The sequence below is a fragment of the Sphaeramia orbicularis genome, chromosome 9 (assembly GCF_902148855.1).
Source record: "Sphaeramia orbicularis chromosome 9, fSphaOr1.1, whole genome shotgun sequence".
Classification (NCBI taxonomy): Eukaryota; Metazoa; Chordata; class Actinopteri; order Kurtiformes; family Apogonidae; genus Sphaeramia; species Sphaeramia orbicularis.
In genome coordinates, this window is record NC_043965.1 from 1,072,326 (window position 1) to 1,099,516 (window position 27,191).

At 40.2% G+C, this 27,191-nt stretch overlaps 1 protein-coding gene across 3 annotated transcripts in view; it reads right to left on the minus strand.

The window, feature by feature from the left end:
• Window positions 1-1,404: 1,404 nt before the first annotated feature.
• The window catches only part of hira (histone cell cycle regulator a), a 29,970-nt gene continuing 4,183 nt past the window's right edge, over window positions 1,405-27,191 (minus strand). Inside the window, exons 2-26 of one of the 3 annotated variants that reach the window (XM_030143486.1) lie at window positions 27,127-27,189; window positions 26,363-26,473; window positions 25,336-25,426; window positions 23,662-23,756; window positions 23,184-23,279; window positions 22,684-22,844; window positions 22,348-22,515; window positions 22,156-22,269; window positions 20,812-20,882; window positions 19,618-19,723; window positions 18,771-18,992; window positions 18,056-18,141; window positions 16,700-16,900; window positions 15,323-15,466; window positions 15,021-15,237; window positions 13,685-13,792; window positions 12,093-12,241; window positions 10,227-10,388; window positions 8,959-9,017; window positions 8,650-8,755; window positions 6,385-6,507; window positions 6,132-6,295; window positions 4,420-4,508; window positions 3,416-3,565; window positions 1,405-1,415 (exon numbers count right to left, since the gene is read on the minus strand). In XM_030143486.1, the coding sequence (XP_029999346.1) occupies window positions 3,449-3,565; window positions 4,420-4,508; window positions 6,132-6,295; window positions 6,385-6,507; window positions 8,650-8,755; window positions 8,959-9,017; window positions 10,227-10,388; window positions 12,093-12,241; window positions 13,685-13,792; window positions 15,021-15,237; window positions 15,323-15,466; window positions 16,700-16,900; window positions 18,056-18,141; window positions 18,771-18,992; window positions 19,618-19,723; window positions 20,812-20,882; window positions 22,156-22,269; window positions 22,348-22,515; window positions 22,684-22,844; window positions 23,184-23,279; window positions 23,662-23,756; window positions 25,336-25,426; window positions 26,363-26,473; window positions 27,127-27,189 (3,023 nt within the window). In that variant the 3' untranslated portion in view covers window positions 1,405-1,415; window positions 3,416-3,448. Of the gene's footprint in view, window positions 1,416-2,414; window positions 3,566-4,419; window positions 4,509-6,131; window positions 6,296-6,384; window positions 6,508-8,649; window positions 8,756-8,958; window positions 9,018-10,226; window positions 10,389-12,092; window positions 12,242-13,684; window positions 13,793-15,020; window positions 15,238-15,322; window positions 15,470-16,699; window positions 16,901-18,055; window positions 18,142-18,770; window positions 18,993-19,617; window positions 19,724-20,811; window positions 20,883-22,155; window positions 22,270-22,347; window positions 22,516-22,683; window positions 22,845-23,183; window positions 23,280-23,661; window positions 23,757-25,335; window positions 25,427-26,362; window positions 26,474-27,126; window positions 27,190-27,191 lie in introns of those variants that run through there. The other 2 variants (XM_030143487.1, XM_030143485.1) reach the window with 2 other exon arrangements.

Sequence of the window (27,191 nt, forward strand, 5' to 3'; positions counted from 1 at the left end):
ACTAATCTGACCCAGACCACTTTCATATGTGGTCCTAAATCTGATACGGACCTGATATTTTACAGTTAACGGCCAGGTCGCATTTATCCGACCTTTACGTCATTGAAATGCGACAAACGAACTGATGCTGCGCAGCGTTCGTGAACCCTCTGGAACAAGCACTGCGCATTCCGGTACTCTGGGGGCGTGGCTTTGGGGCAGAAGTCTGAAGAAAGGGGTTTTGGACTTCTGAACTGTGGATTTTCAAAATGTAGCTGCTCGAACCGTTTCTCCTTCCCCACCTTTAAAACTGTGTCCATATTTTTGCACAAACCCTTTTATTTTCAATTAAGGGTCCAAACAGTCATGTCCCGTCAGAGAGCCAACTTTAATTGATTATCATTCCAACATTTATTTTAATATAAAGTAGCTCCTTGTTTTGGATAATCTCTTTTGGTCCAACTGAAGCAAAAATTAATTTAAAAGTAAAAAAGTGGCTCATTTAGGAACACTAATCTGTCAAATTGTCTCTGAAATGTCCCGTCAGTGATTTCAAATACCGTGTTTTGACCCTTAAATAGAAGTTAACCTGTTGTGGTTCGTGTTTTCTGTCTTTTACGAAGTTCATAACGTCACACGTTTTCATCGTTTCCAGCGTAAACGGCAAAGAAACACCAGGAAATGAACAAATCCAGCTGTTCATATCTTTAATCTTTTCACATATTCTTCAAAAAGCAAAATTTCAGCTCGTCCCCACCCGACCTTTCCTTTTCTTATAGAAAATGCAAAACAAAACAAAAAAAAAATGAAAACAAAAAAACTAACAAAAACAAAACAAAAATAAAGGGCCTTATACAAACATTTAAAATTGACTCACAGCCAAAAACAGAAGAAATGAACGAACAAACGCTGTACACATTAGTAAAGACCGGGAGGGGGCGGGTCCTCAGGGCTCGTTACCGCGGCAACCGGAGGAGGGCGGTGCCGCTGCTCAAACCCACCGCCCGTGTGCCGTTTCCAGGGAAACGCCCTTCAGTCCTGAAACACCAGTCGGTGTGTTTGTAGTGGTCTGTGTCCGTCGGACGCCTTCCATATTCAACAGTATTTACACAGAAACGGGCGTTGGACGTCGTCACGGTTACGACGTTCAGCGTCCGCAGGCTTTTTCTGTCCCGTTAAAGAGTCAAACTGCAGCGCGTCATCCAGGGTTCATCTGCGTCCACGGTCATGATTCAGGCGGAGACGCGTTCGTACGAAGCAGAGGACGACGTTTCATGATCATCATTTAAGGCGGAATTCATTTAAAGTGAAGCTGATGTTCAGATTCTGTTTCAGTTTTAAACTCAAACGTCCACTTTTCTGGAGTGAAAGAATCCTTCTGTTTCTTTTTTAAACTCTTTTAATAAAAAATGTGAGGTTTAAGTCGCTGCGTTTCCCTCGTTTTTTCCACTGACAGGATCCAAACAGTAATTTAGGATTCATTCTGATTTAATTCAAGAATCTGTGTCGATCTGAACGTTGGGGTCTGAATCCGATCCATCATCTGTTATCGCCACGTATCAAAGCTCATTTTATCGCAATAACAGATGAATTCAAACACAAGGAAACAAACTGCTGAGATAAAGACGACGGATCAAATGAATAAACTCATCATTTGTTCTTTCCAGGCTGTGAAATCATTCAGCCGTCGTCTGTGTATTCGGATTCAGATCTCATTCTAAGCTCGTGGTCAGAATTCAGAAACGTTTTCATCTAAGCCCGTAAAGACCCAGAGCTACTTCAGCACCGGTTCCCAAATGATTTTTTTTTTCTATTTTTTTACTTTTCTTAAGTGGTTTATCATCATTTATTCTAATATTATACTCAGCTTTTCACATTCTTGAGTGAAAATCAGGTTTATTCCTGGATTTAATTTACAGATTATGACTGAAGTTCATTAAAAACTCAAATTAAAGTTGAATGTTATTCTATCAAAAATGGAGAAAATGGATGAAAAAGGGTCTTTTCCAGTTAAATCTGTCATTAACTGAACATAAACCCAGCGTCCATCCACTGTCACTAGTCATTTTTCCATTGACCCGAAAATTGCGCGAATATAACTTGCTCATAAAAATTTACCGAATGGAAAAACCACAATTTCACCAAAACTCTCATTTTTCCATGCAAGAAGTGGTTTTTCGGGCGTAGCGCAAATCGTTTGTCAGATTCAGACTCAGACCAGGTTCAGATCCAGACCAGATCCAGATCAGGTTCAGATCCAGACCACATCCAGATTAGGTTCAGATCCAGACCTGCCCTGAAAACACACGCTGACACAGACATTCTTTTAAAACCACAGGATTCCATCAGATCCTGATCAATAAATCCACAAACTCCTTCAGTCGATAATCGATCGGCTCCGAACGTTCGACCGCTTTAACGATCAGTCGTGTTCAGTGGTGCTGCCTTCACGTGCTATGGGACTTATGGGAAATACTAGTTACCAAACTGAAAACTGCACTGTATTTCCACTGGAGAACTGGGCCGTCCGCTGAGATGAAAACGACCTTTGACCTTATCAACAAGGCGTTCAAGGCCAACGATAAACGACGTTTCCATTAACGTTCTGCTGCTTCTACATGATTTAGTACATTTATAAAACACACACAAAAAAAAGATTAAAAATGCTGTATCAGATGAATTAACCAAAACTATTTTACCCAAGTATCAGGTCATGATAAATTCTGTTTCAGCCATTTTTCATTTCGCTACAACAACAAAAGCACTTGAACGCAACGCACCGGCAATATTCAAATTGACCAGTGGAAAGGCCCATCTTCCCGACAGCACCTGAAGGCAGCATTAGTGTTTACGAGAGGTTTTCGTGGACACTTTTGCGCCAACGTTGTCCGAACACATCCCTCCTCGTCCCAGGCATGTGAACGCCTCATGCATTTGAACGCCTCGTGGCTGTATTTATACGGTTGTGAACATTATTGCCTGTATGTATCATCTATGGGCCTGGATTATTCTGGATTATTGGTTCGAATCCCCCGCTTCCATCCCTTCTGGGGGCAGTTTCCTTTCGTTTTCCATCCCCGGGCGTCCCTTTGGTACCAGCGTATTGCTCCTTTGCGTCCGTTTCCAGTTACGGTCTGACCTTTGGACGACGTGTGCGGCCGTGAATCCAACCCGGGTCTTTTTTAACGGTTGGTCTTTTCTGATTGGACGAGGGCGGTGCATAGTCAGACGTGGACATCTACGGACGAAGACACAAGTGAAGTGTTGAGTAGAAAACAAAGCACCCGTTGGCTGAAAACTCTCAGCGCCGAAAAAAAAAAAAAAAAAAAAAACGCTGCCCGGGCTGGTTTCCTGAAGTCGGCCGGTGGTTGGCGTTTCCCGACTCCATTGAAAGCAGCGTTCGTGTGTGAGTGTTGTTGTTTTATTTTTTTTCTACGTTGAGTCAAAGTCTCTGTGTCGCCGTTGTCGGTTATTTGTTGCGAAGCAGCTCCAGCTGGTCCTGGTATTCAGTGAAGAGTCTCTGGAATCGCAGGTTTTCGCCGATGACAGGTAACACCTCGCGCAGCAACTCCCGTTTACGAAGACCCTGAACGCACCAGAAAAGAAAAACATGTTAAAAGTTGACGTTTTAATGTTTTTGTTTTGTTTAACTTTATTGAAAATATTTCGGTATGCAAAATATAAATTTTGAACAAACAAAACATCAAGATGTCAAAAAGAAAAAGCATTTGAACAAATAGATTTAAGAAAATAATGCACAGATTTAAAGACACAAAGCAGAAGTGACAAATAATAGTATAAAAAAAACAAATAAGAATATCATATCTAACAAAAATAAATAAATAAATGCATCAGAGTTCAGTCTATTTTAAACAACTGTTTATAAATTGCCAGGGTGCTAGGGCTTTTTTTTGTTAAAGATAAATTTTAAGACTTAATATATTTTTCAAATTCCATTAAGAAAATTTTAAAATTTGGGTGTGTTTTGGTATATTTATTTTTGTGTATATGAAATTTTCCATATAAAATGATCGTTGACGTTTTAAGGGTAGATTTTCTTCCTCAGTCAGATGTGATGAAAGTAGATGTTCAGATGCGGAAGAAAATTATTATTTACAGTCAGAGCAGGAAAAATATTATATAAATGTAGAGGCAGACTATTTAAAATCACAGTCATGGATAAAAAAAAAAAAATGTAAAAAAAAAAAATCAATGTTGATATAAATTCAGTCCGAACCACCTGAGTCATTTTATAAACAAAGATAACAATTTAAACCAATCTAATCAATGCACTGATATTCATCCCATAATATAAAACTATATTCTGACATTAGTCATTATTGTTTTGTTGGAAAAGAAACACCTGGATTCAACGTGTCCACAGACTTTTGTCCATTTGTGGATGACTGAGACCTGGGCTGTCAAACTCATTTTACTCACCAGGGTGGTGGGATCCCACGCTGTAGTGGCTGACTTGTGGACGGGGCCGAGCAGCTCCTTACACAGTTCTCTGAGCCGATACTCCGACCCTGGAGAGAAAAAGAGTGGGTCGGACGGCGAACATTCAGTGGGTTCATCAACACAGACGGACTCAGTTTGGATGGAAAACAGAAGACACTGGTCTGCAGGTGTCAAATCCTTCCAGAATAAAAGCAGTGACATTTGACCACGTGTGAGTCACTGATCCAGACGAATCCAGTCCTAAATGTTGGCTGGTTGTAATTTCACAGTAGAGCTGAAACGATTAATCGACTCAAAAGTGATAAAAATAAATAAATAAAAATCATTCAACCACAATTCTGCTGAATCAAAGCTTTGTTTCCTTCATTTCTCTCCTGTTAAACATTGGTTCCACTGTTGTGTTTCACACGGACGCTTATTGTGACGCACAAAGAAGCTTCAATTCAGGAAAACTGCAATAGAATATTTCCCTTCAATCAATTCGAGTCGATTAATCGAATTGTGAATTTTTGAATTCGCTTCAAGCACCTGATCGATTAATGGGTTGCAGCTCTATTTCATAGATAGTGGGTTTTTTTGCCCAGCCATTGTCCAGTATTTTGGGGTGGGGGTGTTAGGTGCTGTGCATTACTTTTTCTTGTCTTTGTCTTTCTTTGTTTGGTCTATTTTTGATAATTTTGGAGACGTTTTGCCTTGTTGATGGTGTTTTTCTATGTTAACTATTTTTTGTCCTTTGTGGTATTTCTTCTATTTTTATGTTTAAACTTAATTAGTTTGGTGCTACTTGCTCTATTTAGTCGAGCACTCATGGGGCGGCTCTCTCCCTCTCTCTCCTCAGCTATTCCAGTGTCCAGAGGCGTGCATCCATTCCATTCCGCTCCACTCAGGTCACCTCATGCCTGCTTAACTTTTCATTAGCCTTACGTTAGTTTTTTTCCTTTTTGTTTGTCCAGGTGGATCCGGACATCCTGTTTTCGCTTTTCTTTTCGTTTGGTCTTATTTTGTGGTTTGTTTTTTGGGTTAGGGTAGCGGTGCACTGGCAGCTTCTACAGCCCTGTATAGAGTTGACCTGTCCAGCGCAGTCTGAGGCAGATCTAAAACACTGTAGACCAGTGTTAACAGGGTTTTACCACCAGGCACCAGTGCATGAGTCTGGAGTTTAGTTTAGTTTAGATCTCACGCTGCTAGTTTTAGTTTTTCATATTTACTTCAACATGAAACATGACGTGCTGCACACTTTTAATCCCCTTCGGCCAAATATAAGAGGAAGATTGGGTTGAACGTTACTGCCTTAAAATGCAGATTAGACTGTCTTTGTGTAAATTCGGTGCAGATGACTCAATGCAGATGACAAAACGATTACAAAACCCCTTCATTCAGAAGTTGGCTGAGGGGTAAAAAAAAACTACTGAGCTAATCAGTCAACTTAACCAACCATTATAATTATGTAAAAATACAGGTTTTTAGTCAGATCCAGGGTGTAAAGGAAACCCTGAGGCTGAATCTTCCCAGTTTTCCATCAACTGTTAGATCTAGAATATGTTTGTATTTGTTCAGTGTCGTTCATGAACAGAACTGGTCTGGGTTTTGGGTTCCACGCCCCCTTTTTCAACCACGTTGACCCTGGATTCTGACAAACGGGTTTTTCTCAGTGTTTGGGTCTGAATCGTTAAAGCGTCGGTGGGCGGTACCTTCGTTGACCAGGAAGCGTGCGTAGATGAGCAGCCAGTAGCGGTACTCCGGCGCTGACTGCAGGGTGAGGGCGGCGGCCAGCTGGTTCTCCAGGAAGGCCAGCGTCATGCTCTGCTGCAGGTGGTGGGGGGTGGAGGACAGACGCGACGCCAGCCGCCCGGCGCTGCAGGACAACAAGCACCACAATGCTGTGAACGCTCGACTCAATTGGAACGCTTTACCTGGTACGGAGGTCAAAGGTCAACGCCCTACTTCAGGTTGCGTCCCTGCATGACGGCCAGCGGCCCTGAGGAGACAGGTGCATCGTGGGAAGTGAGGCAGCTCCTGAAGTCGGCGCATTGGACGAGAGAGTCTCCTTTATCTGCGATCAGAGTCCTGAGACAGAGACACATCCATTATCATCCCACCTTCAAACCACATCATGACACGTACACAAGTATTCAGGTCTCGTACTTCAGATTCCGATTCAGAAAACTTTATTTATTCTGTACGGGCAATTCATTTACAGCTGACCACAGACATCAGCCTCATCCAAAGTGCAATGTGACAAACATAAATAAATCAGTGCACAAATACAGGATCACTGAAAGCAACTATGAATAAATGCATTTAAATAATCGACAGTAAATAATCAATAAAAACCAATGCAGACTAAAAGACCCTTTTGGTTCTGCTAACATGAAAAAAAATCATATAAAATGACTAAAATGGCTTCTGTCAGAGTTTAAAAGTCTGATAGCTGAAGGAATAAAAGATTTTGAATATCTGTTGGTTCTCCTCTGAGGAGCGTGGTAACGCCGGCCTGAAGGCATCACATGGTGAGGGTCTCTTATGATGGGAAGATTCGAATATGAACAGAATAAATGTTTACAGTCACTGTTACTGGAACAATGAAAACCTGTTTAGCAGCAAAAACACTTAAAATGCAAACCAGAGACTATATATAAACATAACGTGCTGCATACTTTTAATCCCCCATCGGCCAAATACAGTGGAAGACTGTGTTGAAAGTCATGCTTCATTCCACAGTTCTGGGAGGTAGAATATATCTGACTTGGAGTTAACTGCATCCCACCTCAAAGTATTCCAGGTGATCCATGTTGAACATAAACAACAAACATGGAGATGGCAGATCTAAGCTCCTATTTGCTTTGTTACTGTAGACACATTTGGACTGTCGACACTACAGTGTTCTCATTTACGCAAACAGGATGGAAGAGGTGACATGACGGATGAGCTAATTCCTTCAGATTTGCAGCTCCATTCACCTGGAACGAACTTCAAAAAGACCTGAAATGTAAAGATCTGGTTTCACTGGACACTTTCCAGTTGTTGTATGACTTAGATCTGGCTGCAGATGTTTTGTCTGATGCACTTTATCTTCATCTCATCGGCACTTTTAGCAAAGTTGACTTCGGAAGGTTCAACTTGATTTTGTGTTTTTTTTTTATGTATTGGAAACTTGTTTTTGTTTTTATGTATGAAAGTTTGTGTCTGTAACTCTTTAATGTACTGCTGCCTGTCTTGGCCAGGACACTCTTGGAAAAGAGATTTTTAATCTCAATGAGGTTTTCCTGGTTAAATAAAGGTAAATAAATAAATAATAAATAAATAAACATTGTGAAGTTTTTTTTACATTGCAAAGTGTTTGAATAAATTGTTCAAGCATGAAAGAATTTAAAAGGCGGTACAGACACGATTTTTCAGAGGTACAGAGATGAAGGAGGAGTTGGGTATCACTGGGGATTATAAAGATGGACAAGTATGTGGTATGTGTGTGTGTGTGTGTGTGTGTGGGGGGGGTGTATAGATCTGTGTATGAATATGTATTTACATATATGTTATTGTATTATGTGTTTAGGTAAATTATATTATATTTGTTCATAATCATATAAAGCCAGAAACCAAATCATTTAATAATAAGTATCAGTCGTATTATGGTATACAGTATAGATCTGCTCAGACTAGGAAGGTTATTACTGTTATTAATTATATAAGGAGAAGGGGTGGAGTTTATAAGTTGTACTTCTTCTCACTCCTTTTCGAATATGTATTATATGTCTTATGTTTAAATGTTCTGTTTATTTATTTTCTTCTGTTTTGACATTCATATTTAAAATGAATATATCAATAAATTAAAGAATTATACCGACTGAAAAGCACCTTATTATTATAACAGAATTAACAAAATGAACAATGTACCCCCCCCCACCCCCCCCCAAGGATGCAAGACTACGTAAACACTGTGTTTGTACCGTTTCTTTTCTGATTTGTTGACAGGGTTATGATGGAATCATTCAGATCAGATTCAACAGCTGGAACCGTCTGCATTTTACTAGATTTGGTTTTTATTAAACTCATAGTTCCTGCTTTGACCTGTTTTATGATGGAATGTTTTCCTCTGGGTGGGACTTATGACAGTCATTAAACATTATGAATCTACATTTCTCCCAATAAGGTTCATATATGACACATGCACTTCAGTAGACAGTTGTGCATGTTGGTGCTGTTTCTCACCACGTCTCCAGGGTGGAGCTAAAGCAGTAGGACTTCCCATTGGACAGACCAATGACGGGGACGCCCTGCTGAGTCAACAGAGACTGAGACACCGTGGTTTCAGCACCTGCAACAAAAATGACAGCATTTACAGACGAGAACACCGATTCACACCCATTCACTGATGTACGTGAAGGGTTTAAATCCTCTGTATGACCAGTTCACACAGATGAATCTTCCAGAAAACAGGAAACATGTCACCAGAGCTGAGGTTGGTGCTCTGGTGAGTTCATGTCTCATATTATTCCAGTGTTCGTCTGAGCCTCTCACCAGATAAAATGGTCAGTAGAGACTCATTCTTCACCAGAGCTTTCTGTCGGTGGACGTCCCTGTGGATCAAACAGAAAAAACAGCAAATAAACGACAGATGAAAATACAGACGCAGAGAAAATCCTGATGTTTTATCTGACGTTTGTCCATTAAGTATTTCTAGAAGGTATGTAGGTGTGGGTTCTGCCTCTAACAACAAAAAATGACACTGAAAACATTAACAGTAAAAGATGTTAAATCATTTTAGTTCAGGATCCACATTCAGACCAGTATGATCTAAACTGGTTCACTGTGTATACTGTACATGTGAACTAATGCTATGTAATGTGTGGGTGTAGCCTTAAGTTTTAAAATGCTTTATTTTATGAATGCTGGTATTTTATATCTTACCCAGGGACAACAGTTGAAAAATAGCTGTGTTGCTAATACTGGCACATTTACAGAAATGTTCCTTAATGTGTACTGTCTCTGCTAAATAAACAAATAAATAAAAATAAATTAAAAATTCACTGCAGTGACATAGTTCACACAGCAGGTGTGAACGCAAAATTTGGACCTTTAGGGTGAAATCAGATTTTTTTGTGTGCTCGTTCATATTCCACATTAAATGCGACTTCTATCAGTTTTGAGCCTGAACTGAATGTGACCTGAAGTGACCCACATACACTAAGGAGGTCCTGATGGAATATGAGACCACGCAGACACACACTGTGTTTACAGAAGGAAATATGGAGGACAAAGAATTCTGATGTTTGTTGCATTTCGAAGGAGACCTGGACGTTCAGACTGAAGTCGCACTGGAAAATATCAGATGCGTATCAGATTTAGGACCACATATGAAAGTGGTCCGGGTCAGATTTAGGACCACATATGAAAGTGGTCTGGGTCAGATTAGTGCTGTTCAGACTGTCTTTAACAGATCAGATACAGGTCACATATGGATGAAAAAATCAGATTTGGGCCACATTTACCTGCAGTGTGAACAGAGCCTTAGACGATCAGATACAGGACCAATGATGATGTTTTAGAGTAACTGTTATTTGCTGTAAATCTGTGCATTTCCATAAAAGCGTGTCCAACTACATATGTGCTGCACATTTTTTTCATGCACTTTAATCTGTTGCTGCCTTGACCAGTGAATTTCCCTGTTGAGGGATCAGTGAAGTCTGATCTGATCTAATGTAGTTTAATGTAATCCAATTCAATCTAATGTAATCAATGTAATGCAATGTAATCTAATGTAGATGGAAAAGTCCAAGAGTCCTGACCAGACAGACAGCGTCGCCCCGGCAGTAAGAGCCATGACGAAGTGGGCGGAGCAGTGCAGGGCCGACACCGGCGAGGACAGCTGGATGGCAGGAAGGAGGCGACGCCCACAGGAAGAGAAGACCGACAACATCCTGTCGTCACAGGCAACGGCCAGGACTTCACTGGAGAAGCAAACACAGAGCCAGAGGTCAGAGGGCGGATCCAGGTGGAGGACAGGTGGAATCAGATCATCAGCTGGACGTTTGACCTCAGTAAGACGCAGGACAGGGGTTCAGAAGTCCACTGTCTCCGCCCCTTTTCCTGTCCATCAAATACGTTTAAGAGCATTTTCAGGAAATAGTCAAAACAGAACGTGGACCTCCTCGAACATATTCAGCAAATACGCTCAAAAGAAATTCAATAGGACTTATGCTGCCTTCATGTGCTGTGGAAATTATGGTAAATACTAGTTACGAACTTGAAATCGCACGTGAACGCCGCCTCATGTCGTATTTTCCACTGGAGAACCGAGATGAAAATAACCTTTGACCTTTTCAACATGGTGGAGAGCAACGAGGGATTCATGGCCAATGATAAACAATGGTTTTATTAATGTTCTACTGCTGTTAGTGGATGATTCAGTACATTTATAGTATACACAAATTGTAAAAAAGTTTAATAAATAAATAAAATAAAAATGCTGTATCAGATGAATTAACACTTCTAAAACCGTTTTATCCAAATATCAGGTCACCATAAATTGCGTTTCAGACATTTTTCATTTTCCTACAACAACAAAAGCACTCGAACACAACGCACTCATAATTTCAAATTCACAACTGGAAATAATCATCTTTCCGACAGCACCTGAAGGCAGCATTTGAGTCAGCGACTGGAAACGACTGAACCTCATTTCAATACGTTTTCAGGAGCTTTGAGATGGAAACGAAAACCGCACAGCTCAGCATGGGTCCATCTGTCAGGTAAATCAGTTCCTGGTAGAGTTGCTTTTGTCAACGAAAATTATGATGAAACACCTTCGTCGACGAACCTTTATCACGTGATGAAAACGAGACGTAACAAAAATGGTGGTCATGTGAGGATAACTACAAGCAAATGTGTAATGCAATATTGTTGACGAATAAAAATGAGACTAAATATAGTTTACAAAACAAAAGCTGTGATAAGGTGTCACTTCATTTTCGTTAACGAGACAAGACAAATTGCCGTTATAATCTTTAGTTGCATTACTACAGGTGTGTCTGAAACTGTGAGGTCCGCAGGTTACCAGACGGTTCGCCTTCCGTCTCATGCTCCAAACGTTCAGGGTCAGATACGGTAATTAAGAGCATATAATATACTTGTGAGTCCATAAGAATGATAAAATAACCTTGTTTGAACTAAAATGGGTTTAACTCAAAGAAAATGTCGTTTTGGTCCAGACTATATTGACCAGATTAAACAGAACTGCATGACTAAAAAGAGACTAAAAAACAATTGTCATTGACTACAACAAGACTTAAATGTCATCAGTTTTCATCGACTAAAACTAGACGAAAATAGTCGTGTATTATTCCGACTAAAATGCTCAGAGTTTTCGTCGACTAAAACTTGACTGGACGAAAAAACTACGAACATGACTAAAACTAATATAGACTGAAATGAGAGTTTGGCACAAAGACTGGACTAAAACTCAAATGAAAACAGGTGGACAAAAACAACACTAGTTCCTGGTGCTAAAAGTTACTGAGGTTCTGGTGGAGAAGGGGCTGATGGGAGTCTACGATGCCTCAATCTGACGTTACTTTGACTACTGCCTTTCTTTTAAAGTTTCTGTGAGCTCCAGAATGTTCGGTGGGTGTGACCCCCGTGGGGCGCCGTCCCACCTGCTCCCGGCAGCGGTGACCACGGAGCAGGGCAGCAGCGTGTCCCAGTCCCGTCCGTCTTTGGAACACCTCAGCTGGCTGAGTTTGGAGCCGGCCACCACCGACACCTCGTTCTCCACCTCCAGGAACACCGACGGCTCCATGCTCACCTACCAACACATACGGCAGGAGTTATGTAAGGAGTTAGACCTGTTGGTCTAGAACACATTAGGGTAGAGGTCTGCGTTGGCTGAAGGGGAGGGGTGGACGGGGGCGGAGCTTAGAGCAGCAGAGTGCAGTTGGTGAGAGAGACATGGAAGATTTGTATGACTTTTAGCAGCATTGTAGTGTTGAATTCTTGTAAATAGTTGTATATAATTGTGATAGTGCTGTTTTGGAGTGTTCTATGGGTGTTTTGACATGTTTTTGTCAAGTTTCACTTTTTCTCCCCCCGTTTTCATCTGTATTTTTCCATTATTGTAGGTAATTCATTTATCAGACGGGTAGCTGTTTGTTTACCTGCTTTACTAGTTTCAGATACTTCCTGTAGCCTTCGTCAGAAGTGTCACGTGACGTGTCTGATGTGTCTTATAGGCTGCTCAGGAGGATTGGTCAGACGGCAGGGAGGGTTTACGCCCCCTGCTGTCTGACCTCTTCTCTAAGACGGCATCTGTCGAAGGCTACAGGAAGTATCTGAAACTAGTGAAGCAGGTGAACAAACAGCTACCCCTGTCTGATAAATGAAGTACCTACAATAACTATATGTGGAAGACAGAATGAACCTTTACCAGACTTTGTATTTTTCCAGTTTGTATAGTTCATTGATAGTTGTATTTTATCTTTAAATATTCTATAAATGTATGTAAATGTATGAGACCCAGAAATGCATTTTTGTCCCCTGTAGGGGACAAAAGTTTCACAGTTGTACTTAAAAAATGCTGTCCCTTGCAAAGGACACTCCATTCAAAAACAAATAAAAATAAAAATTATTTTAAAAATGTATCTGAAAAAACTTGCAATATGCAGTTCCCAATCAAGACAACTGTTTAATGTAAAAAAGCCAAAACCTTTACTTTCCTGGGTCTCAGGAGGATCTGTACATCTGTATGCAGATGTCTCCAGTTCATACACAGATCCAGTGTGTGTGTTTGAATCAGATGATGGATGTTTTTGTCAGTGAAATGTACGGCTCTGTCTACAACTAGACACAAAGTGAACACAGACTATCAACAGGATTCAAATGACACCAAAGAACCAAAAAGAACAAGAAGAACATGGACATAAAAGGATCTAGAACCAAAAAGAACAAGAACATAGACACAGGAACAGCTGTTTTTCATAAAAAATATGATAAAAATTTGTCTTTTGTTAATGCTATAACACACTGTTTTAAGCATTTATTACATATAATAATGATAATTAATGGACAGATACTGAAAGTGACATCCTTCCCCAAAAAAGGTGCAAAAGAATTGGCTGAAAAATGTTCATCCTTAAAGGGTTAAAGTCAGCAGTTTGGAACGTACTGCAGTCATGCAGGTAAATTTGAATATAATCTGAATAAATGACTGTGTGTGGGTGTGAATGTGTTCATTTATGTGTCTGTTTGGTACCTGCAGGCTGAAGGCCTTCTGAACGCTGGGCGTGGGCAGTTTGAGGACAGCTACAGGAGTGGGAGGAGCCACCGTCCTGATGGGCTCTCGATCTGTAGGAGGAGTCACCTGACAGGAAGTACAAACACAGGTGTCTGATACTGAACGCCTTTACATTTACACGAACGCGACCATCATGATCTGATTTATGGAGTTAACAGATAATTCAAGTGATCATGTAAACAGTAGAATCTGATTACAATAAATCAGATGAACACACCTGGTTTTGTCCCCAACACTCTGATGTCTTCGCGCATGTATACAGCTTAATCTGACTTATTACCCCGCCCCCCGAAGACGAGGCAAGGGGTATGGTTTCTGGTTCTTTGTTAACACTTTAGCAGCAAAACTATTGGTTGAATTCATACCTAATTAGGTTTATAAATTACCAGTGACCCACAATAGATGTGATTAGATTTTGGGAAAAGTAGGTCAAAGTTCAAATGTTTTATGAATTTTTAAACTTCATAAAGGGGCAAGGTTTGTTGTGCCTGGTACCACTTGTTTAGTTCTATTACATCTGCACATGTGTGGAAACAATTAAAATGGTAAAAAACAAAATTTACGAAGTCAAACGTGAGTTGAAGACAAAAACAGGCAGTGTTTTTCTACCGTCACTACACACGTACGAACTCCAAAAGAAATCAGATAATAGACTGAAACGTCTAAACCAGGGTTTATGGATTATTGTTTTTCTCAAGCGCATGTAAACGCATCACATCTGATTATTCCAATTATATGATTACTAATAGAGATCACATTTGTATGGTCGTGTAAACGGACCTACATGAAGATAATCAGATCAAACAGAGTGAACATAAAACAGAACACACACTAATACTGTTCAAGACATTTTCATCACAAGTGATAATCATATGTCCTGCAGAGATGTGTGATGTACATTTAACTTGTTTAGTCTGAACAGTAGTGGTGGTACTGGTACTGTTGGATCCATTTGTCCAAGTCCAGCTGAAAACAACACTGATATGAAACCACAGAAACCATCTGCAAGTTTGTGTGTGTCTACCTGTGTGAAGGGCTGAGTCATGGGCGTGGCCTTTGTCAGTTTGTGTGTGTCTACCTGTGTGAAGGGCTGAGTGGTGGGCGTGGCCTGTGTCTGTTTGTGTGCGTCTACCTGTGTGAAGGGCTGAGTGGTGGGCGTGGCCTGTGTCTGTTTGTGTGCGTCTACCTGTGTGAAGGGCTGAGTGGTGGGCGTGGCCTGTGTCTGTTTGTGTGCGTCTACCTGTATGAAGGGCTGAGTGGTGGGCGTGGCCTGTGTCTGTTTGTGTGCGTCTACCTGTGTGAAGGGCTGAGTCATGGGCGTGGCCATCTTGTCTTTCCGGGGCCGTCCCTTCTTCCTCTTCTCCACCACCTCGCCTCCGTCCATCAGGAGCTCGGGTTTCCTCTTGCTGAACGCCAGGTTCTTGTTGATGGCGGCCATCTTGTCCTCGCTGTCGCTGCTGGTTTCTTCTTTGGATTTGACATCTTTTAGCGCAGAGATGCCGTCTTTAGGTCTGAGGACGCAGATGTTGGACGTCAGCACACTAGTCTGCACTTTCCTTGGACCCTTTTACTAAATGTCCCGACAGAGCGGCTCACCTGTCTAAAGGCGTGAGTCCTGTGGTGGAGGTGATGGCGGCGGTGACCCCCGGCGTGGCCTTTGACCTCTCTGTGAACCTGGAGTCCAGCGCTTTCATTGGTTCGATCTTGGAGGCAGAGGTGAGCAGCAGACTGGCCTTCCCACTGGGAGAGGAAGAAACCAGCAAACACCACAGAGAGGAGAAAACACCAGCCAGTCAATTTAATCCTCCAGTGTCCAGGTGAGCATGTTACGCACGCTCTGTACGTCATGTTATTAAAGGTCACATTATTTTTCACAATTTGTTTTTAGGTCAGAATTCAAAAGTTGCTCATTTTTTCATGATTTTTAAAATTCTGATCCATCCACTAAAATCATCCCATAATAAACAGTGTTAAATTCCTACACTAACACCCTTCTACCAAGTGAGTACAAAATACACACTGACACATTTAACATTTAATATTTGACCTAGAACCAAAAAAAAAAAAAGTATATGAATCAATGTTGGTGTTAATCAGTAACATGTGACAGGATGAAAAAAAAAAAAAAAACTGATACAATTTCCATGTAGAATACTGAAAACAAAGAAAAACGTTATTTTGTGTATTTTGCATCAAAAAACATGGTTTGTTTCTGTTACAAACATGTCATTTAAAGGGTTAAAAATATGACAGTTACTGAGTACTTGGTATTTTTGTTTATGGCTCAAGTTGATGAAATACAAAAAAGTTAAAAACATTTTGACATTATTACGGCGCTGTGCAGATTAGGCTCTGTTGGTGATTAGGGTCGGGGCCTCTATGGGCGGGGCAGCGGAGGGTTATATAAGACAGGGTGCATGATGGGAAGAGTAAAGGCCATCACATCCTCCATAAGAACAGAGAAGTCTGTTTGTTTTCCCCGCGGTGGACAGAACAAGAACAAAGTTTGTTTTGTCCAGGACATTTCATACTCCAGAACAGAACCCCTGGGACGTTGGGTTCCAAACCGGCACATAAGGGGTTAATTATCCTGTCGGTGCTGACGCTGGTCCCAGGCGTCTCCAGTGTCCTGTGTGCTGATGCTAAAGGCTAATGCTAGGTACTGTGTAAGAATTATGGGTAAAATAGACTGAAATTCTCTATGGGGACAATAAAACAGCACCTTTAACCCTTTTTTTAAAACCACGCCCACTTCAAATTTCTGACCAATCACTCAACAGTTCTTGGACACCACATGAGAAATAAAGTTCTGCCCAGACCACAAGTTGAAAACAAGCAACAAGAAAAAAAAAAAAAAGGGGTCCTTTTTTTCTCACCGCCCTGGGAATCAGAACATATTCCTCTGTTGTTTTGGAGGATGTAATGACAATAACTAATAAACACACAGAGGAACCCAACGGCGGATACCCATACCCATCCTTGTTGTCCTCCAGGCCCTTGGTGGCGCTGTTGGCTGGAGGCGAGGTGAGCATGGGGTCGTGGCTGGGCCTCAGCCCCAGAGACGAGGCCTGTCCTGGGCTGGAGTCAGAGCTGAGCTGGGACGTCAGCTGGTTGGACATGGACGAACCCGACGGCAGGATGGGGACGCTGTTGAACAGAGCCGGGGAGAAGTCCCTGCGGAGAGAGGACGGACGGGCCATGAAGGCAAACGTACGGCCCATGGGCCAAAACCAGACCGCCACAGGGTCCAATCCGACCCACGGGACAAATTTACGAAATTCAAAACTGACACTGAAGGTATTAACAATCATTTTAGTTTAAGTTCCACATTCAGACCGATATGATCTGAAGGGGATCAGAACCAGTAAAATAAGAACAGAACAAATAATAACAACGACCTCTGTTTGTTTTAGTGTAAAAAATGTAAATTACAGGAAAATGTTCACATTTACAAACTATCCTTTAACAAAAAATGTGAGTGTGTGTGTGTGTGTGTGTGTGTGTGTGGGGGGGGGGGGGGGGGGGGGGGGGGGGGGCTGAGATACAGTAGATGTTTAAAGCTCCACCTGTGGGACTGTGTAGTTTCAGTTACGTAATGTCTGTTTGTTCACAACTAATTTCTCTTATTATTATTACTTACATACTTATATTACTTATTATGACTACTATTACTGTTATCACATATATAAATATTACATAGTTTAACAATCACAGGATAAAAGTTATAATATTGTACATGTTACAATTTCATAACATAATTACTTATTATCATTACTGCTGTATTATTTATGTATTTCTACAAGAATTTTCTAGTGTGTAATTGCCTGTATTGTCACTACTGCTTTTATTATAGTCATTGTTTGTACTATTTTCTTGTAATATTACTTATATGTGTACATTTGGTTATGTGCTGCAATTGAAACATCAATTTCCTGAGGAATTAAAATTCACTCTAATCTAATCTAACCTAATATTCTGCCTGTTATTAAATGTTGTGTGTAGGGGTTGTGTGTTTGGGTTAGGGCGTGGAAATGATAAACTTAGGCAGAATATTGTTAAAATTTCACTTATTTTTCTTAAGACATTTCAGGTTCTTCATGTTACATGAACATTTTTAAGGAAACTGTAGAGTTTTTCATGTTAATATTTTAATATTTAGATTGTATTGGTCTGAATGTGGAACTTGAACTGTTCTATTCAGTCCAAACGGTGCTGTTTACATTACGTTTCCTGACACATAAATCAGTATCAAAGCCCCTAAAACATGAACTTCTGGGTGTGGAGTCGTCGTGTTGAACGTTTAACGGCGTTTGTCTTGTGGTTTCGTACCCCGTGTCCAACTGGGCGATACACAGCGGTGTGATTCGCCTCCTGCCATCGGCGGTTCTCGTCTCCACCTGCTTCTTCAGCAGATTCTGCAACAGAAACACAACACACACTCAGATGGAGGCAAAGAAAGTAATAAAAACAGAGGCAATGCACTAGTATTTCTATAAAAAGACAGGTCTGGTGACTTTATATGTGTACAGTAATGAATTCATCCTCTAAACAGTAAAAAATGTGTATGTGTCATCTGGTTTATCCAAAACACTAACTGTAATTCATTAAAAACATGTCACTGAGCCTCACTGTCAAACTGGATCACACGTTTCTTCTTTAGGAAAACATGACTTGACACTTGTTTTTAACCAAAAACTCCCAAGTCTGACAAAAACATCACTTTTTACAGTGGAGGTAAGTTCAGTGCAGCCCAGGGGAAAATAAATTCAATTAAACTTGATGAATAGAATATTACAGATATATTTCATACCATCTGTTGACAGTGACTAATGCTGCCATCAAGTGTTGTGGGAATTATGGGACATACTAGTTAAAGAATGCCCCCTCAGCTCTCATAACATGTAAATTTGACAAAAAAAAAAAAAAAGTGGAAAGGCGCATTTTCCCAATAGCACCTGAAGGCAGCGTTAGGTCCAGAACCAACACTCAACTGATCCAAGACAGGCAGTCAGAACCTGAACCCCTGAAACCCCCTGGGTCCCACCTTCCTGATGTCCTCCAGCGACTCCCCGTTCATCACGCTGTTGAGTTTGGGGGCGGAGGACTCTGGTCCGGTGCTGCCCGGTCCGGTGGTGGCCTGGGCCGAGCTCTGCCTCTCCTGCTGGTACTTGAGCATCTCCGGGTTCTCGATGATGGTGGTGGAGAGCTGGGCCTCGGTGCTGGTGATGGCCAGGCTTTTCCCGTAGATGTTCTGGTGGATGGTGTTCTGGACGGAAGAGGGTTTTATTATGAGCACATGACGTGAACGGAGGCAGAGAAATACAGCAACACACACATGACGGTGGAAAAACACTCTGGTCATGATGGTACCTGACATGATACCATTAACCCATGAAGACCCAAAACAGCCACTGATCTAAACTGTTTAATACCTGTTGATCCACTAATCCTATCAATACATGTCAATAATTGGTGTAAAACACAGTTTTACCTCAATTATTCATTGGACAAAATGTAAAACTCTTGTAAAATGAAAATAAAAATCAGCAAAACACTTGTGAAATAAGGGAAAAAAAGGTAAAATGCTGATAACATCATGATATAAGAGTGCTTTCGGTGCATGGTTTTATGGTGGAGACATGAATATTAAAGTTAAACTCCTCTTCCTCCTTCCAGTGGTTTACAAACACACTGACATCAGCTAAAACTGAATTAGTTTATTAATCTTTACAGAATGTGGGATAGTGGACCGGTAACCCGTGCCTGTAACCGAGCTCACACTTATTCTTACTTATTCTTACACTTATTTCACTAAATGTCCTGAAGTTCCCTCCCAGAACCTGTCAAACCCCTCAAACCTTAGTGTGCTGATCTATTTCCTGTGTCTGTACCTTCTCCTCCTCGCTCAGCGGATCCCCCAGCTCATCCAGTGAGAAGTCCAGGTAGGCCACGGTACCGTCCATGGAACACACCAGCATGCCCAGACCGGTCAGAGTCCTGACAGACACACACACACTCAGAGTCAATGGGGAGACGACACATTCTATCACCAATGTTTATGAACTCAAACACACATCAACGACACTGGACAGACGATCAGAGACTGTAAAACAGGCTGGTTTTACGTCTGTGTCAGGGGCTGTGATTGGACGAAGCAGACTGTGAACGAGAACACTGACAGACACCTGAATTCACAACAGAAAGGACTAAGAGAAAAGATCATTTTAACTCATAAAGACCCAAAGATCCACCAACAACCAAAACCATCTACTGATCTAAACTGTTCAATACCTGTTGATCCACTAATCCTATCAATACATGGAAATAATTGGCGGAAAAAATGCAGTTTTTATAACAATTATTCATAAAATAAAATGTACAAAAACTTGTAAAATGAAAAAAAAAGGTAAAATACTTGAAAAATAAGAAAAAACCTTGAAAAATGGCATTGAAAGTCAACAAGTACGTGTAAGGTGAAGAGAAAATGAGCAAAATACTTTAAAAATTAATTAAAGTTTATTATTTCATCCCATCCAGAACACTGTATTTATTCTGTTAACCCTAAAAAACCAAAACCATCTACTGATCTAAACTGTTTAATACATGTTGATCCACTAATCCTATCAATACATGGAAATAATTGGTGTAAACTGCAGTTATTCATCTTTTCATCATCATCAGATATGACTCATTCGGACGTTCAGAGGCTCAGTTGTTACCATGGAAACACAGTCATCTTCTATTCACCAGTAAAACCCATGGAGTTGGATCAATGACACTGGGTTTATGTTCAGCTAATGGTATATATTTTACTGTAAAAGTCACTTTTTCTACAGTTTTCTCCATTTCTGATAATAATCATTAAATTTACTCTAATGAACATCTACATGATCAGAGCAATAAATATAGGAAAATACATGATTTACACAGAAAAACACAAAACATTATGGATAATATTATAATAAACGGAGAAAAATCACAAAAGAAAAGTTACATATAGAGAAAACTGACACAAAAGTAGCTCTGGGTTTCATGTGTTTTCATGTGTTTGACCCTGGTGAGTTCAAGGCCAAGTCCACACTTACCAGGAAATGTCCATGATGGATTTATCGAAGAGATCATGGATGACCACTAGGGGGCGCTTCAGGGAGGTCAGCTACAGAAACACATTTATCAGAATTTAGTCACATTTTCAATAACACTGATAATTTTGTAAATACTGAGGTTTACGCTGGGTTTGTGTCGTATTACTTTATGTGAAAGTATGAGCGGCGGGACCAGAACAAACACTCATGTCATGTATCATCAACATAAACCACTACTAAAACAGAGGATCACATGTAAACGGTGCAGTTTGAGGAGTTTCACTTCCTGTCATGTGTGTCTGATGTGTTCAATAGTGAAGGAACAACCAGAGCTGTGCACACAACACATACTGGTGGATTCACTGAGGATGGTTATGGTTTTAAGAAGGAAAAACGTTGAAGTTAGAGTGTACAATTGCCAAGGTGGACTATGAACTCATCACCCCACTGGGCCAGAACGACCTTTGACCTTTAACCTCCATCTAATTAGTGTTCATTTACTTCTGGCAGTTGTGCTGCTTTTGGAACCTTCAATTCCTCACGGCTCTGCCCAAGGGATCAATAAAGATCCACCTGATCTAATCTGATCTTTAATCAAATCTAATCCAATGTTATCTGATTTATTTTTATTTGATCTAAACTTATTTTATCTAATCTTATTTTATTTGATATAATCTAGAAACACAATTGAGGAGAATTTCTACAGAGGTATAATGTCTATATTTACAGCTTTTATTGTAGAAACTTCACTGTGTATGACTTTTGTCACCAATTTGTAAAACCCGGGCATTTTCGGAAATTCGTCGCAACGTGCATTGTAAGAAGTTGAGCTCCACGCAGCTGCATTATGGCCGCAGCAGAAACAAACACAGAAACAGCTTCATTGCCTGTTGCTACTGCAGCTGCGTGAAGCTCTGCTTCCCACAATGCATGTCGCGACAAATTTCCAAAAATGCCCGAGTGACCTACTGGCTCTGTTTGTAAACAAATGGACTATTTATGGTGGAGTACACTAAGAAACTGTTCACTGTGAGGAAAGAGATTCAGCTGAGTAATCACAGAAAGACTAATGGACTCATGATACTGAGGATATGACTGAGGTTTGACAGATATGATGAAAAACTGGTGACAAAAGTCATACGCAGCTTTAGTGTATTTAATAAAAAAATGGTGGGAATGGAGAGGTTGACCTTTGACCTCCTGGTTCTATAACATAGTAAAGTGTGACCTCTAACCTCTTGGTTCATAACAATGTGGTGTGACCTTTGACCTCTCTGTTCTATAACCCAGTGGTGTGTGATCTTTAACCTCTTGGTTCTATGTCATAGCAGGGTGTGAACTGACCCAGACGGACAGCGAGCGGTCTTTGCTGCCGACGGCGCAGCAGCAGTACGGACAGCTGGGCTTTGGAGAACTTCCGTTCTTCTGCTTCTTCTTAAAGATCTTTGGGTTGAATTTCTACAAAGGAGCAGACGTGTGAGGACGCAGACGGACATTTGGGAGACAAGGACGTTCAGGGCAGGTCTTTGAACTCACCACCACGGTCACAGCTTTACGGTGACCCACGAAGTCCATGTTGGTCTTCCAGCCGTCGCGCTCCACGATCTGAGCAGTCGGACCCGAGTTGTTCATGGCGTGGGCCGACACCAGGTACTGACCGTCCGGAGACCAGGACAGACGCAGGACGTGGGTCGTTCCCCCGCACTGAGGACAAGGAGAGGACTGTTAAACCAGAGGGACGACAAAGGGAGAGGGCGGACAGAGAAGACTGTCTCCTCCAGAGGGGACAGAATAGACTGGAGGGGACAGACTGGACTGGAGGGGACAGACTGGACTGGAGGGGACAGACTGGACTGGAGTTGGACAGCGTACCTCGTTGAAGGGTTTGGTGATGTTGGCCTCCATCTGCCAGTCCACCGTCCTCCACACCTTCAGGCTGTGGTCGTCGGCCTGAGACGCAATGTACTTCCCCACCGGGTCCCAAGTCAGGCCTTTGACCAGACCAGTGTGTCCCCGAAGACACGTCACCATCTCTGAGGATGGACGGACACACATACAAAGAATGAATGAATGCCTTACTTCAGACATAAAAAAAACATATTACAACCACCAACAAAAGCAAATACCTGAAGAAAATTAACAACACAAAACCAAAAAAATTTTTAAATAAATGTATCCTATTAGACAAAATAAATACTATTACTTCCACAGCTGAAAAGGAATGAATAGAGTATAAACTTCTTTAATCCACCCCTTTCTTACAACACTACACACAAACTACATCAATCTATATTAATACAACATGTACATATGAGTAAAATAGCAATTTTAGTTGGGTTTTTTGCCCAGAAGCAGGTCTTAAAGGCACTTACCGGGGAATTTGCGTGCGTTCCAGATGACGATGGTGTTGTCGACGCTGCAGGACGCCAACCACACGTCATGAGGAGACCACGCCACGTCCATCACATCTACACAAACACATCATAAATGGTGTTAGTGCATGAATCGGCAGCATCCTGTGTGTGATGGAACCTTCATATGAAACCTAATAATAATAATATGACACCGGTTTAAACCCAGAAATAGTTTAAGTCCTCATTTGTTTACTTAAATAATACAACATATATAACTTAAAAATAAATGGAAGAATTAATGTCTGTAGAAACTCCAACTGGAGGAATCATCTACTGAGGATCACCATGGCGGTTGACTTTCACCTCTAGTCTGGACTCACAAAGGCAGAGTCATATCACATGTGACGCCTCCGTTCAGAAAAACCCAAGCACTTCAAGATGTTTTAGACCCTGAACATCAGAAACCAAGTGTGTGTGTGTGTGTTGTGGGTCTGACCTCCGGTGTGGTTCCTCAGGATGGTCACACACCTCCACTGCTCCACGTTGGCCAGTTTACTGCTCGACCCGAACACCGTACTGGGCCCGATGAAGCTGCAGAGGAAACAGAAATGCACACAGAGATACACACACCGTCAACGACAACGCACGAGACACTATCGTCCAGACGGAGCACATGATCTGTCTGAACGTCTGCAGGTTTGATGGACTTTTAAAAGACATTTTTAGGGTGTTTTTGGTCCATTTTCAGACCTTCCATTCACATAAATATCAGTTCAACAGGCCTCAGAGTTATTATACAACATGCAAAAAATACACTAAAATGCAACCCCCCCCCCAAAAAAAAAAACCAAAACAAAACAAAACACAAAAACATAATAAAATGTGCTAAAATATAGGATAGAAATACACTAACTAAAATACAAAAAAGATACACTAGATACACAGTCAGGGTACCTACAGGTTTGATGAAGACGTATTTAGGACTTTAAGACATTTTTAAGGTGTTTTTGGTCCATTTTCAGACCTACCATTCGCATAAATAACAGTTCAATAGGCCTCAGAGTTATATGCAAAAAAAAACCCATAACAAAACACTAAAATGCTCAAAAAATATGATAAATACACTAAAATATACCAAAAAAATCTAATAGAAATACACTAAAATACAAAAAAGATAAACTAAATACACAATCAGGGTACCTACAGATTTGATGAAGATGTATTTATGACTTTTCAAGACATTTTAAGGTGTTTTATTATACAACTGGACAAAGAAAAAAAGAAAACACTAAAATACTCAGAAAATATGATAACATATGCTAAAATGTACCAAAAAATATGATATAAATACACTAAAATACAAAAAAGAAATGCTAAATACACAGTCAGGGTACCTACAGGTTTGATGAAGACGTATTTAGGACTTTCTAAGACACTTTTAAGGTGTTTTTTTATACAACTACATGATAAAAAAAAACAAACAAAAAAGCTAAAATGCTAAAAAAAATATGATAAAATACGCTAAAATATACCAAAACAATATGATGGAAATATACTAAAATACAAAAAAGATAAACTAAATACACAGTCAGGGTACCTACAGGTTTGATGAAGACATTTAGGACTTTCTAAGACATTCTTAAGGCATTTTATTATACATGATCAAAAAAAAAAAACAAAAAAAAAAAAACACTAAAATTGCTCATAAATATGATAAAATACACTCAAATATACCAAAAAAAAAAAAGATAGAAATACACTACAATACAAAAAACATAAATTAAATACACAGTCAGGGTACCTACAGGTTTGATGAAGACATATTTAGAACTTTTAAAAATATTTTTAAGGTATTTTTGGTCCATTTCCAGACTGAACATTCACATAAATAACAGTTCAACAGGCCTCAGTTATACAACAACATGCAAAATAGATAGTACTTTTGAAAACCACATTTTGATCCAGATTTTTACTTTTTGTGGCCGACTGCCCTCTTACAACCAGTAGCATCACAGCCCTGCCTGTTACACATGTGGACCCTAAAAACTGAAAAACAGAGATTGTGTCCGTTTTATTTTTAAGACTGAGTCAGATTTAAGGGAGAATGTAAGGCCTTCTACGGCTCTACAGATGCCCTAAGGCTGGGTTGTGGTGTGTTGTGTGTACTTACGCAGCTCTTTTCCACACCATGACCAGTTTGTCGTCCCCTCCTGATGCCAGGTACAGGCCGTTGTTGGACCAGCGAACACAGTTCACACAGGCTGAAAATACACACACACACACACACACACACACGGTGGATTACAACAGGAGACGTCGTACAAACACTGTTTGTACATTTTTGTTCACCATGAGAAAAAACATGGATGAATGAAATTACATGAAATATTTGTGGCAGGTTAAGACCCCTTAAAACCCCCTGATGGTTAATACTTGGATTTTAAGACATTTTGACCCTTTCTGCAGACATAAAAAAAACACATGATTTCCTGAATAATTGTATTTTGATCATAAAAACTGTCATGAACACCCCCTACTGGCCTTTGGCTCCAGTCTGATATTATTTAAATCAGGGACATCGAACTCATATTAGTTCAGGTTCCACATCCAGAAAAATATGATCTAAATAAAATAATAACATAACCAATAAATAATAATCCAAACGTTTCTCTTTAAATTACATTATAAAAGTGTGAATAACATGAACAACCACATACACCGTGAAATATATATTTAAAAAAAAAAAAAAGAAAGGAAATTTCAGTATTATTGCGCCTCAGCTTATTATTAACACAACGTACAGATCACAGTGGATCTAAAAAACACAGAAAACATTCAATAACAGGCAGAATATTGGTCCAATTGCACTTATTTTCTTCAGACATTTCAGGTTGTTCATATTTGTTTCAGGTTAGTTCAGATAGTTTATAAATAAAAATATTTTCAAAATGAAATTTGACTTTTTCCACGTTAAACCAAGGAGAAAAATGTGGAGTTGTCATTATTTATAGGTTATGATGTCATTATTTTACTTCAGTTGGTCTGTTTATAATGTCAGCATCATTTTTGTAAATTCCTCACATGATTGAACCATTTGGTGGGTCAGTTTTAGCCCACGGGTCTTCTGTTTGACCGCCTCTGATTTAAACTCAGCTGGTCTTTAGGTGTGAGTCCAGGTTTACGGAGCGTCTGGTTACCTAGGTGATTGTCCATCTGGCAAAGCATCTTGGGAATATTCTCGTTCTTCTCGTCCTCCTCTCTGAGGACAGGGGCCATGTTCCAGATCATCACCTTCCCCGAATCCTCCCCTAAAAAACAACCCACAAATAATTAGGGCTGTGTTTCGGCAAGGATCTGGCGATACGATACAAATCACAATACTAGGATCACGATACAACATAACCTGATATGTCACGATACTGTTAAAAAGGCAATTTTTTTTTATAGGTTTTGTTTCTTTTTTAAATGATTATTTCCTGGAAGAATGGAATTCCACCAGAAATCTACACAAATACTAAACACATTTTCATTTGATCAGAACATGATCTAATGCTATATCACAAAATGTTCCTGTGTTCAAACTGAAATGATGTTTTATAGACATTACAGTTCAGATCCTGTTCAAATGTCATATTTTATGAGTTCAAAACTAACATCAGAACAGTATTTTAGTTCAATCCCAACAAAGGAACTAACATTATTTAATAAAACAGTGTTAAATAATAATAAAAAAAAACTAAAAAAAACAAACAAACTAAAATTAACCTCCACAATATCTACATTTGAATAAATACCTAAAAATATCAATACAGTACTTTTTAATATCAATACAGTATTGTGAAATGAAATATCGCGATATATTGCAGAACCAATAGTTTCTTACAGCCCTACAAATAATAAATATACATGTTTGTTGTACAGACCCTCAGAGAGGAAAAACCACAAAAAGCCAAACTCTGACCTTGTCCACCGGTGGCGAACTTTGTCCCATCGGGGTGGATGTCCACGGAAAAGATGGGTTTGCCT